This window comes from Pongo pygmaeus, chromosome 4, assembly GCF_028885625.2.
Source record: "Pongo pygmaeus isolate AG05252 chromosome 4, NHGRI_mPonPyg2-v2.0_pri, whole genome shotgun sequence".
NCBI classification, from domain to species: domain Eukaryota; kingdom Metazoa; phylum Chordata; class Mammalia; order Primates; family Hominidae; genus Pongo; species Pongo pygmaeus.
This window is the reverse complement of record NC_072377.2, coordinates 70,776,999-70,800,402: the sequence shown is the minus strand read 5'-3', so window position 1 is coordinate 70,800,402 and position 23,404 is coordinate 70,776,999. Positions and strand designations below refer to the sequence as shown.

The 23,404-nt window shown below is 34.9% G+C and overlaps 1 protein-coding gene across 6 annotated transcripts in view; it reads left to right on the top strand.

Moving 5' to 3' along the window:
- ADAMTS6 (ADAM metallopeptidase with thrombospondin type 1 motif 6) overlaps positions 1-23,404 on the top strand; it is a 331,625-nt gene that overhangs the window by 25,178 nt on the left and 283,043 nt on the right. For 5 of the 6 annotated variants that reach the window (XR_010126390.1, XR_010126391.1, XM_054487509.2 and 2 more), the window contains 3 exons: positions 4,693-4,904; positions 5,394-5,477; positions 5,992-6,137. Coding sequence is in view for 4 of the 6 variants with exons in the window: in XM_054487509.2 (XP_054343484.1) it covers positions 4,693-4,904; positions 5,394-5,477; positions 5,992-6,137 (442 nt within the window). In the remaining 2 variants the exon portion in view is untranslated. The remainder of the gene's footprint in view (positions 1-4,692; positions 4,905-5,393; positions 5,478-5,991; positions 6,138-23,404) is intronic. The other variant, XM_063664848.1, reaches the window with a different exon arrangement.

Here is a 23,404-nt window from a genome sequence, read left to right as displayed (position 1 = left end):
TTCTGAAAAGCCTATCTCTTAATACTTTCATATTTAAATTATTGTTTTTGGAAGTATGTATCACATTATTTTAACTCAGGCAGATCCTTATTTTTTAATGGTTTACGCATTAGTCAAACACTTCTCCAATCCATTCTTACGGCTATCATAAAATTCTGCCCTTTTGGGGAAAGATATTCTCTTACCATCTCTCATTTGGATTACTGTGAGAATTTCCTAAAGTGTTCCATTTCAATGTTTTTAATTCACTTGCCATTTCTACTACCCCAAACTCTAGTCTATTTATTTCAGACCCTCATTATCTCTTGCTGAGACCACTATACTGACTTTCTAATTATGCTTTCTGTCTCCAGGTTTGTGTTCTTGTTTTCAGTAAAATCTGTCCCCTAAATCTGGCTGTATCACATGCCTTGAAAAACTTCACTGGCTTCCCATTACTGGGAATATAATAGTATTTCCCTATGTTCTGGGCAAGTGTTACTGGGGAAAAAAAAGTTTTGTGTTTAGTAGTAAATTTGAGAGATGTCTGGCTAACATTTTATTGTAGTACTGTTTCAACAGCGTAGGTCAATGAGAGATGTGAATTTATAGGCATACACTGCCAGTTAGCCTATTACCTGGAATTCAAGTTTATGTCAAAATATAAGATATGAAAACCCCCTTGACACTGGATATATTTATCTTATATTCAGATATTAATTTTTTCCATTCTAATTAGATTCAAACTATGAATTTTTAAACATTTTATAGAAGTAATAAATGTTCCTTTTAGAAAATTTAGAAAATACAGGACAAAAAGGAAAAGAAGAAACTGAAAATTACTTATTCCAATACCCAGAGATAACTAAGTATTCTTCTAGTCCATTGAAATAGATATTATTATGTCTCTGTATCTTCATTATCTACTTATGTATTCATTAAATAAATATTCATTTCCTATGCAAGGCTATTCTAGGTGCTGGGGATGCAGCAATAAATAAAACAGAAAAAGTCCCTGCTCTCATGGAGTTTATATTCTAGTGAGGAAAGACAGTTAACTAAATAAACAAACAAACAAACAAACAAATAAATATATGGCCAACTGTCCAGAAGTAGTAAGTACTATGAACAAAAATAAAGCAGGGCAGTGAAATAATGGTGAATGGCTGTATATATTCAAACACTTTGATATTGATCAAAAAGTTAAAATCTTATTTCAGATGGCAATGAAATCTATATATTGATTTTGGGAAAAAGTTACTGTGTTGTATGTGTTTATGAGCAATGTTTTCGTAACATGCTATAATCTAATCAAAATTAAATTGAGCAAAGCATCTGTAACAGTTATCATTTGAAGAACTACTAATCTTTATTTTGAAATAAAACAAGTCAATCTTGTTTTCTATTTTAGACTAAGAAAGATAGTAGTTACAGATCATTAAGCTTAACATTAAGAAGTCAATTGGCAATTATAGAATGCATAGTTTTATAATGAGCTAATTATGCTGGATTAATTTAATTTTTAAAATGAAACTGAAGATGTTCTCTCTCTTGATTTTATTCAGTATGTGTATATGTATAAAATATTGAATATATAATTATATATGATATATATAAAATACCTTTGATGGATATTCATAAATAAAAATATATAGTTTTAACGTTCAAATAATTTGTAGTTTGTTAGAGTGATAGCCAAGCAAACTAAAATTTTTAAAAACTAAAATGTTGAAAATTTTGACAATAACAAAGATGATGATAACAGCAATTACCTTACACTGAATACATTTTTGTTTTTTTTATTATTATTATTTTTGAGATGGAGTTATGCTCTTGTTGCCCAGACTGGAGTGCAGTGGTGCCGTCTCAGCTCACTGCAATCTCCGCCTCCCAGGTTCAAGCAATTGTCCTGCCTCAGCCTTCCGAGTAGCTGGGACTACAGATGTGTGCCACCACACAGCTAATTTTTTTATTTTATTTTTTTTAGTAGAAACATTAATTTAGGATTTGAAATATTTTACTGGACAAAATATTTGAAATATTTTACCAACCTGTTCTCTTTTTTAATTTTTTAGTTTTTGAGATGGGGTTTCACCCTGTCACCCAGGCTGGAGTGCAGTGGTGTGATCTTGGCTCACTGCAACCTCTGTCTCTCAGGTTCAAGTGATTCTCCTGCATCAGCCTCCTGAGCAGCTGGGATTACAGGCGCCTGCCACCACATCTGGCTAATTTTTGTATTTTAAGTAGAGACAAGGTTTCACCATGTTGGCCATGCTGGCCTCAAGCTCTGACCTCAGGTGATCCACCCGCCTCAGCCTCCCAAAATGTTGGGATTACGGGTGTGAGCCATCACGCCCGACCTGAATACATTTTAAATGAGAACTACTACCATTGCTACGTGTTTATTGCACAATAATGTCTAATTATTTTCACAATATTTTAAATAAAAATAAGAAATTGGGTCAGAGAAGGGGAAATGATCAAAAGAATGAAAATAAAATCCTATATTTGGACATTTAAGCTGCTTAGCCAGACTAAGAGACTAGGCATGACTTGAATATGTGAGTGGTTTTATGATCACAGAGGATTGAGCAGGAGAAATTGGAGTTATATTGATGTGGAAAAGCTATAATATTGTTTTGTAACAATATTAGCCAGAAAAACCTAGTGGCTTACTCAGTATACTTTTAGTATTTCACAGTTTCTGTTGGTCAGGAGTCTGTGCATGGATGGGTCATCTGCTTAGCCTCAACCAGGGCTGAATTCTCATCTGGAATCTTGACTGGGGAAGAATCCACTTCTCTACCCCCATAGTTGTTGGCAGCATTCAATTCTTTGTGGTTACGTGTAGCTTTAGTTTTTGGATGATTATCTTCAGATGCCAGCGTCAGTTCACCAGCATGATTGACTGCTTTCTCTAAGTCAGCAAGGGAGAGACTCTAGACAAATGCTACAATATTATGTAACATAATCATGTACTAATATATTGAAAATCACATGCATCTCATCATTGCTGTATTCTGTTAGTTAGAAACAAGTCACAGGTCCTACCCATATTCAAAAGGAGGAAATCACAAAAGGATGTGAACATCAGGAGACAGAGGTCATGGAGGCCATCTGGAGAGTCTGTCTGCCAAAATTGGATATAGAGAAACACTATCTGGAGGATATACTATCGAAATAAGAAGTGATGTTTATGTCTTTGCTTCTCTTCATCTTTAGGGATGAAGACACTCATTTAACTTAGGAGTTTCAGGAGTATTTAACTGATGGGTCTCATGATCATTTCCACCTCATTTCTCAAAATTTATCCATCCTACTGTCTTAGCACGTTTCTTGCTGCTGTAACAGAATACCTGAGACTGGATAATTTAAGAACAATGAAAGTTTACTTAGCATATGGTTCTGGATGCTGGGAAGTCCAAGAGCATGTCACCAGCATCTGGTGAGGGTCGTCTCATGGAGGAAGGCAAGAGGGGGAAGTGAGTGCACACAACAGAGAGAGGAAGTTGGGCCTGAACTCATTATTTTTATCAGGAACCCACTCCCAGAATAACCGACCCACTCCTACAATAATGGTTTTAATTCCTTCATGAGGGTGGAGACTTCAAGTTCTAATCACCTCTTAAAGGCCCCAGCTGTTAATACTGTTTCAATGGCAATTAAGTTTCAACATGAGTTTTGGAGGAGATATTCAAACCATAGCACCTACCAATGCAATTTTTAAAACAGAAAGGCTAAAGAAGTTAGAAAAATGAGAATAGTTATATTTTCTGTCAAGTGTATCATATATATTAATCTAATTATTCCTCACTAAATTTTTCAATAAGTGGGGGTGAGAAAGATTTCCTGTTCAATATAAGGATGTGGAAGTGAGATATACAGAGAACCTCTACATGCTCAAGTTTATTTAATGAAGATGATAATCAGTGAGGCAGGTGTTTACAAATGCCATAGCACTAAAAGGCTGCTTCTATACTGAAGAACCAAATGTCTAGAAAACAAAGGATACGTTGCAATCCATGCTAAACGTGGTTCAAAGCAAATTATGCTGGAATCGTGATCTTTCAATTCTAATTGAATGTCTCTTACCTCTAGGCTTTGGAAAAGAAATATTTTGAGTACTCTGTCAGAATAAATAGTTGTAGACTGCCAACCTAAGTGAAAAAAGTAATTCATTGCCTTTTAGAATTGAGATTTCTAGAGCAGTAGAATTGATTCTAATTAAAATAGCTTGATGAAAGCATCTTATTTTAAAATGAATGATCAAAAGTATCTTTGGAATAGATTTTTGCAAAATCAGGGTTCTCTATCAGAGCTGTCTTAGACTGATTGAAAAGTTCATACTCTAGATGCTTTTTAAATAACTTTAAATGATTCTTTAAAGTATATATCCTAAATTTAAATGTATTAAGATGTAATTACTGGAATAATATGAAATGACTATTTGAAAATTATTTTTATTAATTAATTCATTTCTTAGATTTGTTTTGTTTTGTTTTCATGAGCAGTTGAATGTTTAATTTTTTTCAGATAACGTGATTATTTTCAAAAATTTACAGACTTTTTTCTCACTACTGCATTTTCTCATTCTCTTCTCTTTGAAAAATCTTAATATATTAGAGAATTTATGAGAAGCATGTCTACATGAAAGATCTATAAATAAATATTTTTAGTTAGTGAACTTATCTGAATTGGCTGCTTTTATTGTAGATTTCACAAGAAGTGGCAAACCTTGGTGGCTGAATGACACATCCACTGTTTCTTATTCACTACCAGTTAACAACACACATATCCACCACAGACAGAAGAGATCAGTGAGCATTGAACGGTTTGTGGAGACATTGGTAGTGGCAGACAAAATGATGGTGGGCTACCATGGCCGCAAAGACATTGAACATTACATTTTGAGTGTGATGAATATTGTAAGTTTGATCCCTCTATATAATATTTTACTTCATATTTGTTGTGTTTTTGACTAAGGTCATAAATGTTTGCTGTGAAGTAAATAATGATAAGAATTTACCTGTCTAAAATGGTAAAAAATTGGTCTAGTAATGTTTCAGTTCCATAAAAATACATTTAAAGATGACCTTATCATTCATTTTTAGATAATACGACAGTTTTAGTGGATTGCTAAGTCTTGTTTAAGGGTTTTTTTTTTTTTTGACTTGAAACATCAGCTCACCCTCTAATTTCCATGCTGTACTTCATGTCTAGGAGAAAATATTTATTGAGGTAGACTTGTATAAGAACCTTTTACCAAGGCACCTTGAGGGTAGAGTTCTAAGTGATATGGGGTAATGTATACAATGGCTAAATTTATAAAAAATTGTTTTAGCACTTAAAAAACCAAACTATCACCCTATAATTTTTGTCTGACTTTGTGTCTTTTCTTATTTTCTGGAGGTCAGGTTGCCAAACTTTACCGTGATTCCAGCCTAGGAAACGTAGTGAATATTATAGTGGCCCGCTTAATTGTTCTCACCGAAGACCAGGTAAGAATGAGTTAGTTTATAAATCCAAGATTGTTAACAGACAGGCTATAGAGCTATAGAATTACTTATTATTAAATAATAGGTTTCACTATTGCTTCTATTAGGAAATTCTAGTTGGATATGATTTTTAGCTCTACACATTTAATATCTTAAGCAAATTTTAAATACATTGCAAGAATATACCTTTTATGTTAAAGCTATATAGATTAGCTATGTTTCAGTATAAGGGTGAACATTTGCATGGCATATCTTATAATAATGATTTTCATTAGTTTTTGTGTTGATAATCTCACATATGTTCACATTATCATTAAAGCTGGAACTGGAAAAAAATACCAGTTCAATAATATACCAAATGAGCTCTAGGTCAGATATTACAGAGATAAAAATTGGCAAGAGATTATTCCTAGAAACCACTGCTTCTAATTATAGTCCCACTTTAGTCTTCAAAAGTTTTAACAACTGACCTTAGTAATTTGTTTGGAACATTTCTGGTATGCATGTTGTATTGCAGCCAAACTTGGAGATAAACCACCATGCAGACAAGTCCCTCGATAGCTTCTGTAAATGGCAGAAATCCATTCTCTCCCACCAAAGTGATGGAAACACCATTCCAGAAAATGGGATTGCCCACCACGATAATGCAGTTCTTATTACTAGGTATGGTTTGTTGCAAGTATTTTTCCATTGATTGTTGTGTTTATTCACTATTGTAATAAATTTGGTTCTATCTAAAGCCTCATTCAGATAATGAGTATAGAGAAAGCAAAATGGTAATTTATTTTTCACTATTGAGAAAGAATGTATTACACTATTATTGTGTTTGCATCAAATGAACCAAATAAGAAAAAAGAAAATATTAAGATTTGACTTAGAAATTTAATAAATAACTTTCCTCCTACTGATAAGTTCTATTCATAATATTTAATCGAAAGCATGTAGATGATTTGTTAACTGAACAAAATACATACTAAAACAAGATTAAAACATATGAGAAAATATATATCTTAAAAATAAAGTGACCATTATCGGTTATAAAATATATTTACTATTTTTACCTTTCAGTTGTGTTAAAGTTTATTAAAAGGGAGGCGGAGACTGGCAGTTATACAACTTACTTGAAGGTTTATTTAATTCGAAATACTTTAAGATATATAAACATAAAGAAGCAGATTGATTACACTATGTGTTGAACAGCTTGTCTCTCAAGCAAAATTATTATTTGATGATAACCCATTGAATTCTTATATTGCTTTCCAGTTTTACAAAACTGTTTTGAGATCCATTTTATTCTTTACTCTCCAGCAACAATTCTGTAGATAGTGTTATTATGTTACTCATGTTAGGAATGAGGGAACTGATAGGTAAGTTTCTCAAGATTACTCAGCTAATAAGTGAAAGAATAGGGCTCAGATCCTGGTGATCCTGTCTTTGATTATACTCTTAATTATAATTGGTTAGAAACATTACACTTAAATTATTTTAAGATAAGTGTGCCTTTTGACTTCTTATCAATATTTTAAAATAAAAAGTAACAATAAACAATAAGCAAAATGGAAGCATTATTCTCTCTTGGCTAGGTGAAATAGTCTTTGGTATGATGGTTATTTCAATTTGCAAGGCAGTATTTAACATACGTTTCATCTGTGGTATGTTCATTGACTCTACATTAGGTTCTAGGGAGGGAATACAAAGTATATGAGTTAGAATCTTGAGATCCAGTAAGATAATGTAAACTTTAGAAAAAGTTCCCTGGTAACTGAGTCATACAGTGAAATTTCTGAGTTTTTTAAATAGTTATACTTACTTTAATTGACTTTATCTACCTGGCATCATTGGTGAGAAAATTTGGTTTACGACATTGCTTGCTGAATAAAATCATATGGTTCTATATCAATATATGTTGACATTTTAGTCTGATAAAATGTGCAGCACCTTAGAGTCTTGTGGTCTGGAATATTCTTAAATATACTTAAGGAATTAAAAATATACTAGGAATTGTGCGAATGTAGAAACCTTTCTGTTAAAAAATATGGACATTGATTAGTGTCAATGAAATTACTAGAAGAAGATGTCTGTTGTATATAGCTAACAAAATGATCATAAATATTTACATGGCTTTTGTATTTATATTTGTAAAGCCCTTTCTGTCTTCCCAAATGCGACACACAGTGGGCTCCCAGTACTTCACATTTGCATTATTATATCTCCATTGGATTTTTACCTTTTGCCTCAAATGACAGAAGTTACACCAAGCACATATATAGGTATTCAAGTAGTAGAGTACATCTGGGCAATTAGCCCACCTTTCTTTGCACTGGCTGCAACATTCAGCTGTCCAACTTTTTACTCTGAATTCGCCTGGATATTTTCTTGATTCTCTGCAGGGCTCTTCTTTGCTTTTGTAAGCTACTTTGAGTGCCTTTTTGATGTTTGAGATTTAAACATAAATTTTTATTTTTTATTTTTTATTTTTATTTATTTATTTATTTTTGAGATGGAGTCCTGCTCTGTCGCCCAGGCTGGAGTGCAGTGGCGTCATCTCGGCTCACTGCAACCTCCACCTCCCAGGTTCAAGTGATTCTCCTGCCTCAACCTCATGAGTAGCTGGGATTACAGGTGCGTGCCACCATGCCCAGCTGATTTTTTGTATTTTTAGTAGAGATGAGGTTTCACCATGTTAGCCAGGATGGTCTCGATCTCTTGACCTCGTGACCTGCCCACCTTGGCCTCCCAAAGTGCTGGGGATTACAGGCGTGAGCCACCGCGCCCGACCCAAAATTTTCTTTTTAAACTTGTCTGCTAATGATCAGACTAGTACTAGAAATGATATCAGGATTTAATAAGAGTAGTAGTTCGAAGAGTTCATATCATATTATTTTAGATTGGCTAATGTTACAGAGGTTAGAAAAATGCTTTTTGCAGCAGTGTAGAATTCTTTTATGAATTCTTATTAAAGTTTGAAAGTCACTTCTAGCCTATTTAAAAGTCTATAATTATGTTTGAATTACTAGGGCCACAGAGTGACTTAACAAAATGGGAGGAGTATCATCTTTAATATTTAAAAATTGTTATTTTTTGAGGATCAGAGGAGAGGTACCAGTGTTGGACTCTCTCTTATATATTTTTTATTTTGAAATCCAACATGAGTTTAAATCATACTGCTAATTTTTGTAAAAATATTTTTGAGAATTCCACAGATGATTTTATATTAATGTTGAAAACTGGCTGATCTAACTCACTTATTAACATGTTCGGGGGTGTGACCTCACTGTTTATGGGTGAGATCGTGATGCATGTTTGCTTGAAATGTCAACTTACTAGGGAGAATGTGTTTATCAAGAATGCCAGGGCCGGGCGTGGTGGCTCACACCTGTAATTCCAGCACTTTGGGAGGCTGAGGAGGGCGGGTCATGAGGTCAGGAGATCAAGACCATCTGGCTAACACGGTGAAACCCTGTCTCTACTAAAAATACAAAAAAATTAACCAGGCGTGGTTGCGGGCGCCTGTAGTCCCAGCTACTCGGGAGGCTGAGGCAGGAGAATGGCTTGAACCCGGGAGGTGGAGCTTGCAGTGAGCCGAGATCGCACCACTGCACTCCAGCCTGGGTGACAGAGCGAGCAAAAAAAAAAAGAATGCCAGAGGAAAAATGATGGATATGTTTATTTCCACTAGGCTAAATTTTGTCCCAGGGACTCAAAGGTTTATGCAGACAACCATTTGAGATTGTAGTTACTTAAGTAACAATAGTTACTTTTAAAAACTCAAAATGTTATCCTGTTTTTTACAAATTATATCTTATTGTTTTCTTTTGTTGATTTACATTTAAAACGAACTGTGCTCTGCAAAGCTATCAGATCACTCTGACTAGACAGGAAGAAAATAAAGGAATTTTGAATGTTGTTTTATCTGATATCAATAATATTGAATGAACACCAAAGAACATATTAAAATTATTTATATATGTTATACATGTGTATTTTATATGTACATATGTGTGTATACTATGTTCTATATAATTATTCATAATAACTAATATATAATATAATGAATATCTGTTATCACTACCTAGATTTATCAAATCTTAACTTTATGCTATACCAAAGAGCAGCTTTAGGCCACTTCCTAAAACGATGATTACCTCTCTATGTTGTATTAACTACCTGACATCTTAGCTCTGAATACCAAAGTTAGTGCTATAATGTATAAATTTGTGGAAATATGGCAATATTTCTATAGTTTATTATATTTCATATATTATAAATATACATTAATAGTAGAATAATAAAACTGATCTTTCATTTTTGTGATCTATAATTTTAGTTAAAATATCAGTATTAGTAACTGGTATTGATTGCTTTCATAGACTAAGATCTATTAGAATTATTTGATCATTATTAATATTCACCTAAATTAGTGAATCAAATTCACAATATATCAGTGGTGAAATATGACATTATATACCTAGGTCAAGAAATGATTAATATTCTTTACTTGACACTCTAGAAGCAGAATTTTCGAATGCAAAATACAGCTGTATATATATAGTTAAAAAGTTAACTTGCTATAAAACTTGCAAATTGTCTTTTAAGCTTTGTATTTTGTTGTTTTAAAACTATTAAATTGACAAAAATTGTGTGTCTTTATGGTATACAAATGATGTTTAGATATATCTCAGCATTGTAAAATGGCTAAATCTAGCATTGGCTTGATATGTGTTGCCTCCCATACTTTATTAAGGTTTGTATTGATAAACCAAATTAATAGCTACTTAGGAATAAAAACCTGCAAGTTGACAGATTATTTAATTTAATTTAATTTTCAGATGAAGTCAGGAAATATCCACCACAAGTTTAAAGTCAAGCCAATATCTAAATCTATTTTGTGGTAAAATACTCAAGCAATCTATTTGTTGTCTGAAATCCAATAGGAATTCAAAGACATGGAGTGTATTTGCATCAATGTTTAGCAATTAGCATGAACAGACTACTGCATATATTTCTTGGCTTTCTCTCCTATAAAGTATTGGAATCAGGTTTTTCCATTTTTAAGATAATAATACATAACAGTTTATATTTAGGGTAGGAATTATAGCCTAAGTTCTTTCTATGGTAACAGCTTTATTGAGATATAATTCACAAACCATACAATTTACCCATTTAAAGTATACAATTCACTGGTTTTTAGTATATTCACAGAGTTGAGCAATCATCATTATCATCAATTTTAGAATATTCCATCACTCCCAAAGGAAGTCATCCTCCATTCCCTACATTCCCCTCAGTCCCCACTCCTACCCTAGTCGTAAGCAACTGCTAATCTACTTTTTGTCTATATAGATTTACCTACTTGAGACCATACATACAAATGAAATAATACAATATGTGGTCTTTTGTGACTTGCCTCTTTTACTTAGCACAGTGTTTTCAAGGTTCATCCATAATGTGGCATATATCAGTACTTCATTCCTCTTATTAGCCTAAATTCTTCAGAATTCAAGACACCTTTTAAGACTGCCTCTATAGGCTATTTGTCAATTATTACACTTGTACAGTTTTTCATTAATGAAAAGCACAGGATTTATAAATACATCTCAAAATACAGATGCAAAAATTGCACACCAAGTCAAATAATTTAGTCTTTAATTAAAATGGGCATTTTATCCTCTTAAGGGGTCATGACTGTTTGCTTTGGTGCTGCGGGATTATAAAGGAATTAGAATTTCCAAAGTCACCTAATGTTTTCAGTTGGGAGTACAAAAATAGCTATAAAAATGGTTTATTGTTAAAATTTGGGCTTTCAGTGTGTGCATTTAAACAAGTTTTCTTATTTTTTAAATAATGTGTTTATCAGGATTATATATTGGTTTCATGGTAATGTATTAGAACATAGAGAAAAGGGAAGTTAAATGTGATATATTAACATTTATTTGGTATTCATTTATGGATTTTTAAAAATCTTTAAAGAAATGCCAGTTACCTGTTTTATGACCAGTTAAATATTTTATTTCACTAAGCTTTTAAAGAATATATTTGGTTTATAGGAAGTGTGAATTCAGATTGTGGGTGAATTAATTTTGGTATGTGGACATTTTGAAGCACTTATTTTTCTCTTACCATGTTGCTTTTTCTGAATTGTTTGAGATGATCATATAGTTCCTTTCTAAAAGTGTATTAACACAGTGAATTGCAATGATTGGTTTAGAATATTAAACCAACCTTTCTTTCTTTTTTTCTTGAGACAGGGTCTCACTCTGTTGCCCACTATTATCTACCCACCCCCATTGCCCATATTCCTCCTCTTCAATTTCCTTTCCTTTTATCTGTGCCTTGTTGGTTTCTTACTCAAAAGTGTTTATCTTGATTCAGTTACCATTTCAATCTAGACTGTGACAAACTGGAGTAACTCTAATTTCTTGTGTACACTGGGACACTTTTAAGAGTGAAAGAGGGGGGCTCTGTGCGATGGGTCATGCCTGTAATGCCAGCACTTTGGGAGGCTGAGGTGGGAGGAATACTTGAGGTCGGGAGTTCAAGACCAGCCTGGCCAACATGGCGAAACCCCATCTCTACTAAAAATACACAAAAACATTAGTCGGGCGTGGTGGCACGCGCTTGTAATCCCAGATACTCAGGATGCTGAGGTAGGAGAATCGCTTGAACCCTAGAGGCAGAGATTGCAGTGAACGGAGATTGCACCACTGTACTCCAGCCTGGGCAATAGAGTGAGACTCCGTCTTAAAAAACAAAAAACAAACCACAAAAAAACTGAAAGAGCGTGCCATTGACAGTTATGTCTGGAAAACAGGCACATATTAGGACCTGGTGAAGCAGGATTATGGTTATCTCAGGCATTGCCTATGTTTGTTTGTTGAAGTTCAAATAAAAATGGAAACAAGAAGATGCTATTTCCTCAGTGCCCAAATTTAATCAATTATCTTTATACACACCTTGAATAAATAGTGTACCTTATTTGTAGTAGGCATCATTAAACAGTTAAAGAAGGATGGATTGTACTAAACTCTAAGAAATAGTAACAAGTATTTATATTGGTTTTATGGATGTATTGATGTATGTATATAACCAAGTACCAGATACTTAAGTGCTTTACAGATACTTAATCATTTAAATCTTAAATAACTGCATGAGATAGGTACTGCTGTTTTCTCCATATTGCAGAAGAGAGAGCTGAAGCATAGGAAAGTAAATTGATTGGCAAGGTCACACAGTAATTAGTAGAACTAGGATTTGTACCATGCAGTCTGGCTACGAAGTCCTTTTAGAAGGGTTATAAGGATATGCAACAAAAAAATAATGTGGTATCCTTTAATAACATTGGCATCTGTGCTAGGCAGACTTCTAAGATGGTCCTCAGTGATCTCTGTCTCCTGGTATTCATGACTTTATGTAATCTCCTCCGGAGTGTGGTCTAGCGAATTGACATCTTAACAATATGGAGTCTTCCAACTCATGAACAAAGTCTACCTCTCCATTTATTTAGGTTTTCATTACTTTCTCTCAGCAGTGTTTTGTGGTTTTCAGTGTTTTTATACCTTTGGTCATATTTTTTGATGTTATTGTCCATGGTACTGTTTTTAAAATTTCATTTTCAATATTAATAGTTTTTCACTGGTATATAAAAATGCAATAGATATTTATATGGATTTTGTATCCTGTAACCTTGCTAAGTTCATTTATTGGTTTCAATAGCTTTTTGTGTGTGTGTCAGAGTCTCTGTCTCATCTCCCAAGCTGGAGAGCAATGGCACGATCTCGGCTTTGTGATTCTCCTGCCTCCACCTCCCAAATAGCTGGGATTAGAGGTGCCTGCCACCTACTAATTTTTGTATTTTTAGTAGAGATGGGGTTTCACCATGTTAGCCAGGCTGGTCTTGAACTCCTGACCTCAGGTGTTCTGCCTGCCTTGGCCTCCCAAAGTGCTGGGATTACAGGCATGAGCCACTGAGCCTGGCCTGGTTTTAATAGCTTTTTAATAGATTCCATATATAAAGATGATCATGTTGTCTGAGATGAAAGACATTATGCTTCTTCCTTTTAATAATGAATGACTTTTATTTATTTATTTATTTATTTTTTGTCTTATTGGAATGTCTAGAACTTCTAATACAATGTATAATAAAGGTGGTCAGAGCAGAGATCCTTGTTTTGTTCCTGACCTCAGCGAGGAAAGAATTCCATCTTTCACCATTAAGTATGATGTTAGCTATAGGTTTCTTTGTTGATGCGCTTTGTCTGGTTGAGAAAATTTCCTTCTGTTCATAGTTTTCCGAGAGTTTTTTTTTTTTTAAATCAGGAATGGGTGTTGGAATATTACCAAATGCCTTTTCTGAATTGTTTGAGATAATCATATAGTTTATCTTTTTTAAAGTGGATTAATACAGTGAATTGCAATGATTGGTTTAGAATGTGAAACCAACATTTTTTTTTTTTTGAGACAGGGTCTCACTCTGTTGCCTAGGCTGGAGTGCAGTGTTGTGATCTTAGCTCACTGCAACCTCTGCCTCCCAGGCTCGAGCAGTCCTCCCACCTCAGCCTCCCGAGTAGCTGGTACTACAGGCGTGCACCACAATGCCCAGCTAATTTTTTGTATATTTTGTAGAGATGGGGTTTCACTATGTTGCTTAAGCTGGTCTCAAACTCTTGGGCTCAAGTGATCCTCCCACCTTAGTCTCCTAAACTGCTGGGATTACAGGCATGAGCCACACTGTGCCTGGCCAAAACAACCTTTCATTCTTACAATGAACTCAATTTTGTCATCAATGTATTATTCTTTTAATATAGTTAGATATCTAATTTACATTCCCACCACAAGTGTAAAACTGTTTCTATTTCAACCATTGTGGAAGACGGTGTGGCCTGGGTATATACCCAAAGGAATATAAACCATTCTATTATAAAGATACATGCACATGCATGTTCATTGCAGCACTATTCACAATAGCAGAGACATAGAATCAACCCAAATGCTCATCAATGATAGACTGGATAAAGAAAATGTGGTACCTATACACCATGGAATACTATGTAGCCATAAAAAGGAACGAGATTATGTCTTTTGCAGGGTCATGGATGAAGTAGGAAGCCATCATCCTCAGCAGACTAACACAGGAACAGAAAACCAGACACTGCATGTTCTCACTCAAAAGTGGGAGTTGAACAATGAGAACACATGGACACAGGGAGGGGAACAACACACGCTGGGGCCTGTTGAGGGTAGGGGAAGGGGAGGGAGAGCATTTGGGAAAAGAGCTGATGCATGCTGGGCTTAATACCTAGCTGATGGGTTGATAGGTGCAACAAACCACCATGGCACATGTCTACCTATGTAACAAACCTGCACATCCTGCACATGCACCCTGGAACGTAATAAAAAAAAATAGTTAGATATCATTTTCCAAAATCGTGTTTATTTTTTTTTACATTTATATTTATGAGCGATGTTGTTCTGTAGTTTTTTCTTAGACTGTATTTGCCTGATTTTGTTATTAGGGTAATGTTGCCCTCACAGAATGAGTTACGAGATAGTTCATTCTTTTCAATTTTCTGGAAGCGTTTTTATAGAATTGATATTATTTCCTCAGATGTTTTGTAGAATTGACAAGAAGCCATCTGCACTAGGAGTTTTCTTTGTGGAGTGATTTTTTTAAACTACCAGTTAAAATTGTTTAATAATATAGGGCTAATTAGGTTACCTTATTCAGTGAACTTTGGTAGTTTGAGTATTTCAAGGAATATGTTTATTTTTTCCAGGTGGTGAAGTGTATTGGCATAATTGTTTATAATATCTTATTATCCTTTTAATACCTGTAGAATGTACAGTAAAATCACCTCTATGGTATTGGTAGTTTTTGTCTTTTGTCTTTTATGTCTTTTTCTTGTCTTTTGTCTTTTTCTAATCACTGTGTCTAGACATTTTAATAATCTTCTCAAATTTGGTTTCAGTTTTTTTTTTTCATTTTTCTGTTTTCTGTTTCATTGATTTGTTTCCGTCTGTCTACTTGGTTCAGGCTTATTCTGTTTGTGGTTCCTTATGGCGGAAGTTGTGTCATTAATCTGAGACCTTTCTGCTTTTCTAATATAAGTATTTAGTGTTAGAAAATTCCCCCTACATATAGCTTTATCGCATCTCACAAATTTGGATATGTTGAGTTTCAGTTCCATTCAGTTCAAAATACTTTCTAATGTTCCTTTAGAGTATTTCTTTTTTTTTTTTTTTTTGACTCATGGCTTACTTAGAATTGTGTTATTTAGTTCCAAATTCCCCCCCACTGCAGAAATTCTTTTGTTATTAATTTCTAATTTAGTTCCACTATGGTCAGATAATATAGTTTGCATGACTTGAATGCTTTTTAGTTTATTGAGACTTGCTTTATGGCCCAGAATATTGTCTCTCTTGGTAAATGTTCCAGGTGGGTGCGCTTGAAAAGAATGTGCATTCTGCTATTGTTGGATGGAATTTTCTATATATATCAATTAGGTTAATTTGGGTGGTCATGGTGTTTAATTATTCTTTGCCCTTACTGAGTTGAACAATTTGATTATGATATGTTTTAGAGTAGTTTTCATCATGTTTGGGGTCATTGAGCTTCTTAGATCTAATTTAATCAAATTTTCACCATTTTAGGCAATATTTTCTCAATATATTTTTTGGTTTTGCCCTTCTTGGCTTGCTTTGGTGACCTTAATTGCAGATATATTTGGTTGCTTGAAGACAACTCACATATGCTCTGTTTATGATTTTATATTCTCTCTTCTCTGTGTATTCAATTTTGGGTAGTTTCTATTGCTATGTCTTCAAGGTGACTTTTTCCTACAATGAGTAATCCATCAGTCTGATCTAATATGTATTTTCATCTTATGTAGTATAATTTTTTTCATCTGTAGTGGTTTAATTTGGGTCTTTTAAAAAATCTTTCAGATCTCTAGGCTTTAGAAAATGCAAAAACTATTTTAAACATTTTGTCTACTAATTTTATTATATGTGTCAGTTTTGGATTGGTTTCAATGGACAATTTCTTTATTATGTACTGTATTCTATTGCTTCTTTGCATACTTGGTGATCTTTGATTGGGTGCCTGACATTGTGTTATTTTACCTTGTTGGGTGTCAGATATTTTTGTGTTTCTGTAATTATTCTTGAGCTTTTTCTTGGGGTGCAGTTAAGTTCCTTGGAAACTGATTCTTGCTTTTAAAATTTGTTTTGTAGAACCAATTCAGTGTTCAGTTTAGGGCTAATTATTCTCCAGTACTGAGGCAAGTCCCTTCTGGGTACTCTACCCAATTGCCCTGCGAATCTTGTGGTTTTCCAGTTGGTCTGGGTGGATATAGGCCCTATATTTAATGTTGTGTAAGTGCTAGGCATTATTACCTCTAATCCTTTTGGGTGATAATTTGCCTGGCCTTAAGTGCTTCTCTTACGTCATATGAGCCAGATTCACACTCAACTGAATAGTTAAGGGGAATCCTTTGCAAATCTACACAATTGTGTCTTTGTGTAGCTGCCTCTGCTGCTGTACTTAGTCCTGTAAATTTTAAATGTCTTTGTCTCCTGTATTTTCTGTTCCATCTTTTCAACTCAGAGAGTCCACTGGGCTCTACTTTGTTTTCCCCACTCTGTTTCATGGCATTGAATTTCTCAAGGTAGTAAGCTGGGGGCAATCTTAGGGTCACTTTGTTTACTTTCCCATTTCTCAGGGATCACTGTCCTTTGCTTCCTGATGTCTAGTGTAATGCAAATTGATATTTCATATAATTTGTTCATTTTAAAAATTGTATGAGAAAGCAGGGTACGTTTGATCCCTATTAATTCATTTTGTCTGGAAGCAGAAGTCCCAGGCAAACATTTTAATATTTCTGTCTTACTTTTGAGAGTAATTGTTGACATCATTCTTCTTTACCCCTAAATACTTCAGTTTGTGCTTTCTAAGAACAAAAACATTCTCAGCTGGGTATGGTGGCTCACGCCTGTAATCCCAGCACTTTGGGACGCCGAGGCAGGTGGATCACTTGAGGTCAGGAGTTCAAGACCACCCTGGGTAACATGGCAAAACCCCATCTCTACTACTAAAAATAGAAAAATTAGCTGGGTATGGTGGCGCATGCCTGTAGTCCCAGCTACTTGGGAGACTGAAGCACAAGAATTGCTTGAACACGGGAGGTGGAGGTTGCAGTGAACCGAGATCGCGCCCACTACACTGCAGCCTGGGTGACAAAGTGAGACTCTTTCAAAAAAACAAAAAAATGAACAAAGACATTCTCTTATATAACCCCAGTACAGTTGTCAAAATCAAGATATGTAGTGTTGATACAGTACCATTATTTAATCTTCAGTTAATATTCAAATTTTATCAGTTGTCTTAATAATATTCTTTATAGCTATTTTCCCCCTCAGGCCACTAACTAATCTAGGATCACACGTTGTATTTACTTGTCTTGTTCAAGAGTCTCTTTTGACTTTGACATTTTAAAAGAGTACATAGCAATTTTTTATTTTATGAAACGTATCTTCATTTGGGTTTTCTGATGTTTCCTCAGGATTAAATTAGGATTATACATTATGTCCTTTTAAATACTTCGTATCATAAGACATTTGATACTGGGTTTTCCAAATATTGGAAAAGTTTATTTTGATCCCTTGGTTCATCTAATGTCCACCATGTTTCTCCTTTGTAATTTTTCCCATTTTAATTAATAAGTAATTTTTGGCAAGTTACCTCGAGACTGTAAAGATCTACTTTCTTATGAAAATTTTACCCTCCAATTTTGGCATCCAGTGATGATATTCTAACTCTCGTTATTCTTTCAATATTAAGTAGTTGGCATTCTACGTAAATAGAATTTTTTTTCTTTCTTTCTTTAAATATGGACTCACACTTTTTAAAAAATACAGATTTGGAGGTTTCCTTTCTAGGGCTCCCTACTTTTTGGGATTTCCCATCACTTTCCAGCAGCCCTCTCATTTCTATAGCATTCTGTCCTTTGATTCCTCAAATCAGAAGACTGCCATCTTCTGCTTTATATTTTACCAACCTGCCAGTAAATAGCTTCAATAAACTGAGGATAGGGAAGAGAGGAGGGAGCTAAATGAAACAGATTGCCTCCTCTTAATCTTTCTTGTACAGAAATTCTAGAGTTCGCACCTTGTGTTTTTGTTTGTTTGATAGTTTATTTCTGCCAAATCTTTATGACCTTTGGTCTAATAAATGGTTATAAAATCTTTTCAATTATATTTTTATGTTATGAATAAAAAATATATTAAATGAAGGGAAGTAGCTAACGTAAAGGCAAATTAAGTGAACCCCAAAGTACGTACTATATCTGCAACACTGTCCAAGGGAGAAGATAGCCAACAGCAAAAACAAGTATTCCAAGATATAATAGCAGATATTTTCTTGCGTGGGAGATGGATTCAACTATAGTTTTCTGACACTACCTGTTAAAATATATAGGTATGACGTAGGAATCTGTTTCTTGTTTTTTTATGTATGTATGTATGTATGTATGTATTTATAGGATGGAATCTCACTCTGTTACCCAGGCTGGAGTGCAGTGGCGTGATCTTGGCTCAGTGCACCCTCCACCTCCTGGTTCAAGCAATTCTCATGCCTCAGCCTCCCAAGTAGCTGGGATTACAGGCACCCGACACCACGCCTGGCTAATTTTTTGTGTTTTTAGTAGAGATGGGTTGGCCAGGCTGGTCTCAAACTCCTGACCTCAGGTGATCCACCTGCCTTGGCCTCCCAAAGTGCTGGGATTATAGGCATGAGCCACCACGCCCGGCCAGAATCTTTTTTTTTATACTGAGCATTGGTGAAGCCTCTGGTAAAATATTATATTCCATTTTGAAAATCAGTTTGAGGTGAACAGCAAAATGAATAAAACCTTGGGAAATAGGTTTTGTGTTGAGAGGCTAATCCTTTTAGGCTTACTTACCTTTGGAGGTGACAAAACCGATTTAGTTCTGAATAGTCTTCAAATTGTCAAGGAACTATTTTTGAAAACTGAGTAAATATTCTTGCCCTTTAATAACATCACTCTATCAAAGGGGTAATATTTAAATTATAGTAAGAAAGCATTCACTTGAATATTAAAAATACTTTTTTGACTGAGAGGTTTGAAATACAGTTGGCCCTTTAGATTTGCAGGTTCCATATTTGCAGATTCAACCAATTGTGAATCGAAAATATTCCATAGAAAAACCCCCAATAAAAAATAACAATACAACAATAAAAATATAACAATTATTTTCATAACATTTACACTATACTAGGTATTATAGGTAATTTAGAGATGATTTAGTGTATACAAGAAGATGTGCAAATACTACACTATTTGGTCATATGCAAATACTATACTCTTTTATATCAGACTGGAACATCTTTGGATTTTAGTATGTGCAGCAGTCCTGGAACCAATCTTGAGAGGATACCAAAGGATGACTATACCTTGTGATATGGTTTGGCTGTGTCCCCACCCAAACCTCATCTTGAATTGTAACTCCTACAATTCCCACCTGTTGTGGGAGGGGCCCGGTGGGAAGTAATTGAATCATGGGGGCGAGTCTTTACCTTGCTATTCTTGTAATAGTGAATAAGTCTCATGAGATCTGATGGTTTTAAAAATGGGAGTTTCCGGGGCCAGGTGCGGTGGCTCACGCCTGTAATCCCAGCACTTTGGGAGGCTGAGGTAGGTACATCACGAGGTCAGGAGATCGAGACTATCCTGACTAACACAGTGAGACCCTGTCTCTACTAAAAATGCAAAAAATTAGCTGGGCATGGTGGTGGGTGCCTATAGTCCCAGCTACTCGGGAGGCTGAGGCAGAAGAATGGCTTGAACCCAGGAGGTGGACCTTGCAGTGAGCTGAGATCGTGCCACTGCACTCCAGCCTGGGCAACAGAGCGAGACTCTGTCTCAAAAAAAAAAAAAAAAGGGAGTTTCCTGCACAAGCTCTCTCTTCTCTTGCCTGCTGCCGTGTGAGACGTGTCTTTCACCTTTTGCTATGATTGTAAGGCCTCCCCAGCCATGTGGAACTGTAAGTCGATTAAACCTCTTTCTTTTGTAAATTGCCCAGTCTCAGGCATGTCTGTATCAGCGGCGTGAAAATTGACTAATACACCTTGTTAATAAAGATAGTGGTATTTCCATTTTGAAAGTTTTTTTTTTTTTTTTTTTTTTTTTTTTTTTTGAGACGGAGTCTTACTCTGTAATCGAGGCTGGAGTGCAGTGGCACTGTGTTGGCTCACTGCAATCTCCATCTCCTGGGTTCAGGCAATTCTCCTGCCTCAGCTTCCTGAGTAGATGGGATTACAGGTGCCCACCACCAAACCCGGCAATTTTTGTTTTGTTTTGTTTTGTTTTTTTGTTTTTTAAAATATTTTTAGTAGAGACAGGTTTCACCATGTTGGCCAGGCTGGTCTCAAATTCCTGACCTCAGGTGATCCACCCACCTCGGCCTCCCAAAGTATTGGGATTACAGGCATGAGCCACTGTGCCCGGCCAAGATTTTTTTTTAAATAAAGGGATGCAGCTTGCAGCTGTTTTTCTTAAATGCTTTGAATGAAGCCTGGCTTTGAGGTGGGAGCAAGGACTAATTTTCAAGGTTCTTTTAATTTTATTATTCCATGCTAAGGTAAAATAAAGCACATCTTGAAATAAAGTCACAATTTGTTGAAGAAGAAGCAAATTTGATAAGAAATAAATCGGTGGCCTTCAATCCTTTAATTGGGCTTTTTTGTTGTTTTGAGACAGGGTCTCACTCTGTCACCCAGGCGGGAGTGCAGTTGTGCCACTGTGGCTGGCTTTGTGAGTGTGTGCATGTGTGTGTGTGTGTGTAGAGATAGGGGTCTATGTTGTTTAGGTTATGTTGCTTAGGTTGGTCTCGAGCTCTTCAGCTCAAGCAATTCTTTGGCCTCTCCCAAAGTGCTGGGATTATAGGTGTGAGCTGCAGTGCCCAGCCCCCTAATTAAGCTTTAGAAAAAGTTTGCAAAGATGTTTTAAATAATAATGGTTTTTAGGAATAATAGACAATACGGATTACCATCACCATTTATTTGACCTCTAAAGTGCATTTTATTTTTAAAAATATTTATTGTTTTTATTTAAAAAATTTTAAGGCCAGGTGCAGTGGCTCATACCTGTAATCCCAGCACTTTGGGAAGCTGAGGCGGGTGGATCACTTGAGGTCTGGAGTTCAAGACTAGCCTGGCCAATATGGTGAAATCCCATCTCTGCTAAAAATACAAAAATTAGTGTACGGTGATGGCACGTGCCTGTAATCCCAGCTACTCAGGAGGCTGAGGCAGGAGAATCGCTTGAACCCAGGAGGCGGAGGTTGCAGTGAGCCGATATCGTGCCACTGTACTCCAGCCTGAATAATGGAGCAAGACTCTGTCTCAAAAAAAGAAAAAAAATTAAAATATAATTTTTAACTAATTTTAGAATTACAAAAAAAAAAGTGCAGAGTTCTCTTATGATCTTCACCTTGCCTTTCCTAATGTTAACGTCTTATGTAACAATAATGCAGTTATCAGGAACAGGAAACTAACATTCGTATAGTATCATTAAGTAACTTAAAACATTCCAAACTGAAAGAAAATACAGAGGAAATATAAGAAACCCATGTAGATTTAGCAGATGTAAACATTTTTATCATATTTGCTTTGAATTATTTGAAAAAATAAAAAATTACTCATACAGTTGAAAGCTCTCCTGCACCCAACTTTTTCCCCCTAATTCCTTGCTTTGAGGTAACCACTATCCTGAATTTGTATGTATCCTCCATATCCACGTTTGTATTCTTTTGCTCCATCAGTGCATATACCCAAAGGTTAAGGAATAACAATACATAGAATATGTTTTTATTTTGTTTTATTTTTAAAATTAACTTTGTGTTTAATTTTGTCTTTTAATTATACTATCTAAAAAACTGCAGTTATCCTTTCTAATTTGATTTTTTAAATTCATCTTTTCTTTCAAGATTTAGCTATCTGATGGACATAGGTCTATTTAGTTGCTGTGTAATATGGATATATATTCAGACTTTTACTGATGAGCATTTAGATTATTTATCATTTTTCCATTATTATAAACAATTTTAAATGATGCTGCAATCTGCATCTTTGTATCTGTCTCCTTAGGAGTTCTCTAGGGCAAATACCTAGAAGTAGAGCTGATGGGTCATAAGGGATAATCATTTTATGTCTACTAAGCACTGACTAAATGCTCTACTATGTGATTTTACCAATTCACATACCCCAAAGCAGTGTAGAAGAGTTCCAGTTTGTCCCAGCTTGCTTTGAAATGCTTAATACATTGTAAATAGTCAATAAGTAGCAATTAGTTTTTTTATTATTATTGGACCCAAGTTGATGTTATTTTACTATCTTAAAAATTTTACTAGTAAACAATAAGGGAAGACTTAGAGAAGTAATTTTGTGTATTTATCTGTTATGAACTTAGTTTGTCATTGTCTTCTAGCTTTACTGTCTTATTGTAATGTACTTTTCCCTCCTCATGTCGTAGATGAATAAAATCAAGGGTAGTTCCAGTTATATTTCTTTCTTCTATGACAGCTTTATACACCATACAATTTACACACCATACAATTCACCCATTTAGCCTGAGTGAATTGTATAATTCACGGTTTTTAGTTTATTCAACGGTTTTTAGTTGAATATAATTCAACAGTTTTTTAGTTTATTCATAGACTTGCGCAACCATCACCACAATTAATTTTAGAACATCTTCCTCACCCCAAAATGAAACTTTATACTCATTAGTTGTCACCCTCCATTTCCCCAGTTCTAGGAAACCACAAACCTATTTTCTGTCTGTATAGATTTGCCTATTCTGGACATTTCATATAAATGGAATCATAAAATATGAGATCTTTTGTAACTGGCTTCT